A 4075-nucleotide genomic window follows, 5' to 3' on the forward strand; every position below is an offset into this window, starting at 1 on the left:
TTCAGATTCGGGTTAGCTGGAAACTTATGACCAGCTTTAGCCGACTACACAACAGTACGAAGGCATTTTAACTTGGTTATATCGCTATGATTCCTGTATCTTTACAACTGACTCGTTCGTTGCGCAATCGTTGTAACACCTCTAACTCCCGCTGCGCCACCTGGCGGAAAAGCTAGCGGCTAACCCCATTGGTCAACATTAGTTAGACATAGTAGCCATTTTGAAAAAAATGGCCGCCATATTTTTTCTGCAGCATATTTTCAGGGTAGTCCACCTGGAAGTTGATCAGGGAGGTCCCCTGAACATGTTGATACTAAACAACCTTTTACAACACCCCATGTCTGGTAAACCTGTCTTGCCCCCTGGGTACGTAGGAAGCATACTGGTTTTGCTAATTATAATTTTTTTTCTCTGATATCCATTATTAGGTGAAAGATGAGCAGCTGCAGACGGTTGTACCCTGTGCTGCCGTGCTTACGCGCGATCGCCTGATGATGTGTCATGAGGAGCTGCAAACAGGGTTTGTGCGCTCACTAGGTGGCGCCATCCTCCACGACCTTGCAAGCATTAGCGTTGATCCTCCATGCAAGGACTATTGCGTGCTGGTAGGGACTGAGTCAGGTGGTCGTTGTCTTTTGGCAGAGCAGTTATTTCGGCAAGCAATGACATTCGACAACCGTGTAAAAGCATCAACAGTCTGTCATGACATCATGTTTTCTGTCTGTTGTAGGGCCATTTCCTGCCATCTGGCAAAATAATCTGTGTCCCTATCAATTGTTAAAGACTAATATTAAATATATTTAATTATTTAATAAATACAGCCAATTATAATCATCAGGGGTCGAAATAAGCGATGGTCCAGGGCCATCAAATAATCAGGAAGACCATCAGATTTTCAAAGTCAATGGTCCGACGGACCATTGAATATTTTGGTCTCATTTTACGGTAATTTTCTTTGAAGTTTTCACGTTTCGATTATTGCTAATCCAGTGTTGACCATAGCAAATATTTGGCATGATGTAACAATGAGAACAATTTGAAATTTAGGAGGACCATCTAAAATTTAGGAGGACCATCTAAAATTTAGGAGGACCATCTAAATTTCAAACTAGATGGTCTTGTGGACCATCTCTTTTTTTCTCCTTATTTCTACCCCTGATTATGATCTGTAGATTCCAGCCATCTGTCTGATATCAACCTATCTAGCAACAATTAATGATTGTTTAAGTGAACATGAAATGTTTTAGAAGAAAGGCTCAGTAGTAGAGTGCATAAGTAAAATTATGTAGATTTAGATCAATACTATAGGCTAGATGTTGTAATATATCATTTCTAACTGTATGTGAGTACGGGCCAAGTGCTGGCGCTGTGAATTTATTCATGTTTCATAACTGGGCAGGAATTATACTACAGGCAGCACAGTTTATTGATTTTCCTGTGTTATATGTGAAATCGATTCAAACCTTGTGACAGCCAGCATTGCCTCTAGTGTGCTTGTCTATTCTAAAGAGATCATATAGAGTTATGCTGTCCTGTATTTCTAGTGATTCTCATCTTGTTTTTGTGGAATGACAGGTGTTTGAGTATTCGGACGATGAGGATGCAGAAGATGCCCTGGTGAGTGTTTACGCACCATTGCACAAACATTTATTTGCATATTAACATTGCATAGTGTTGCAAGTTTATTACAAAAGTACACTCTGCAAGTGGCAAGCGCATTACACTTTTTTTACACAAGTGTAGTACACTTGTATTATACAAGTGAAGTGCCGCAATTAAATTCATTACATTTCCATCGCGTAAGTATATTTACATCAAATGTATTCCATTCTGATAGCAAGTGTATTGCAACGACGTTGATTTGGCCTCATGTGGGCATGCTTACACTAGGTGATTTGCTAAATGACATGTCAATGGTTGATCTTTCTTTGTGTGCGTTCATCAGCATAGCCAGATGGAATTGTCTATATGCTTTGAGCCACGCACCTCTATTCATTCACATATTTCTTACATGTCAAAGCATTTATTTTGTTTGCAATGCTTTGCATAATGCTATGTCTATGTAGTCGTGAGGCTATGATGATTTGCTAAGGGACAGTCTGCCACTAGGTGGCAACACTTGGCTACAGCAGCATGCGAGATTAACTCTTTCTCACATTCCCACGTGAAAGTTTGCCGTATGAATTGCATTACCTGCGTAAAGTATCTACCTTCATCATTCGTTATATGACATGTGCTGTTATCTTATAGTTTATATTAATATTATAATAACAAATGCACCTAGAAGTGAGGGGAGGTGGGTGTGCCTATAAGTGCTAACACCTCACCTTATACCCCTGTACCCTGCCTGTTGTTGTCACTTTTGCTCATACACGCTTATTTCTTGTGCGCTGCTATAGACTTACATGGAGACCATGGAGGCAGCGGTGAGTTTATGCTCATTAAACCATGCACATAGTTTTAAAGTGCATAAACCTCGCAACAAAAAGCCTACATACACCTACTGTGAGCATACTTGCAGTATGCAAACATCACGCAATGTTCTCATTGAGCCAGGAATGTGCTGCAAACATTGGGATTCTCAAAACAGCGTAGGACGTTGTTTCGGCGTATAGATACACATAAGTTGTTTTGGAGTGAAGAGCCAACAGTAGGCCGGCCTACGCTAGCGCAAAAATAGTTCCTGTAGCGAAAACTATATATTTGTCTCCTGATAACATGTAGATAACATGATTTAAACAAATTTCACAATTTCGTACTGAGTAAACATCGAACAATAAAGTATAACATGTGTTATCACAGAAAAGAACTGTTAATGCAGCACAACGTTTGCTCGGCTGTGTACTGGATGTCTAAATACTGTAAACATCCTGTGGGTCTACATTCGTAACTTTCGTTTAGATTTTATGAAGAAATGTTGTGAAAGTAGCAATACAAATAAGTTGTAAATGTTTAGCTCAGCTGACGAAGTCTGATGCAGCTTGTAGAATTGCATGATTGTCCGTGCGTCCGTCCGTCCGTACGTCCGTCTGTGCCTCCGTGCGTCCATCAATAGTTGGGCACAAATCTTAACCGCTCGACGTACGGTTTTGATATTCAGAACTGGGGGGGGGGTCGCGAAAAGGACTCGGGATGTCGAATTTGGGGGGTCAAGGGTCAAAGGTCGAGATGTGTCAGTGGAGGGGGAATATTTTCCCCTTAACTTAAGGTATAGGAGGAATACCGAATTGCGGCACAAATCTCAACGGCTTGACCTACGCTCTTAATATTCGATGTATAGTGTAAGGGGGGGAAACCCATCACCAGTGCGAAATTGGAAGTCACAGGTCAAAGGGCAGTGGGGGAAAGGTCAGATATCAGACATTTTCTGAGGACATGCACTAACGGACCGAGTGCAAAACTTTTTTGTTTCAGCGCTGACCTACCATTTCTATCACTTTATTGAAAGGACCATGAAATGTACTTTTTGCTGACGTGCGAAGAGTAAGTGTCTGATAACCTTATGACCCTCAAGAGGAGGGTTAAACATGGATTTGTTAACTGTTAACAAAAAAACTGAACTGCTTTTGCTATTGTGGATGTGAGGCTACAGTTGCACAGTTCAATTGCAAAGGCAAATGTTTGTTGAACAAGGTTTACGCTCCTTAAATCATATTATTTTCTAAACCAGTCTGTATTAGCACCCTGAGTAGCACCTTGTATTAGCACACTGTAATAACACCCTGAATGCTCGCGTGGGTAGGCAAAAACACAGGGGCAGCCCATTACGCATGCATGGAGGTGAACTGGCACTATTCTAATCATAATTATTGCCTGGCAACCTGCAATGCAGATGTGTTAACTCACATCTGAGCGAAATTCTCGCCTGCCTGAATATACTTGGATTTTAGCCAGTAGGATTTCAGCAACTCAATGGAGTGAGGTTATCACGCACGAAGAGCGATGCCATCTTTGATTATTGATGACACTTGCACGCGCCATCTCGCAGCAACTGCTTTTGCTATTAGAGCTCCCTCCACCCGCCCCATCCCCCCACCCTCCCCCCACCACCCACCACTACGCTCGCGCTCGACGC

General features: G+C 41.8%; 1 protein-coding gene across 1 annotated transcript in view; it reads left to right on the top strand.

Moving 5' to 3' along the window:
- Positions 1 to 4075, top strand: part of LOC106804897 (pleckstrin homology domain-containing family M member 2-like) — a 39141-nt gene that overhangs the window by 7314 nt on the left and 27752 nt on the right. Inside the window, exons 5-8 of the mRNA XM_014806286.1 lie at positions 265 to 370; positions 429 to 605; positions 1576 to 1617; positions 2400 to 2426. Of these exons, the coding sequence (XP_014661772.1) occupies positions 265 to 370; positions 429 to 605; positions 1576 to 1617; positions 2400 to 2426 (352 nt within the window). The remainder of the gene's footprint in view (positions 1 to 264; positions 371 to 428; positions 606 to 1575; positions 1618 to 2399; positions 2427 to 4075) is intronic.

The sequence above is a fragment of the Priapulus caudatus genome, unplaced genomic scaffold (genome assembly GCF_000485595.1).
Source record: "Priapulus caudatus unplaced genomic scaffold, Priapulus_caudatus-5.0.1 Scaffold92, whole genome shotgun sequence".
Classification (NCBI taxonomy): domain Eukaryota; kingdom Metazoa; phylum Priapulida; class Priapulimorpha; order Priapulimorphida; family Priapulidae; genus Priapulus; species Priapulus caudatus.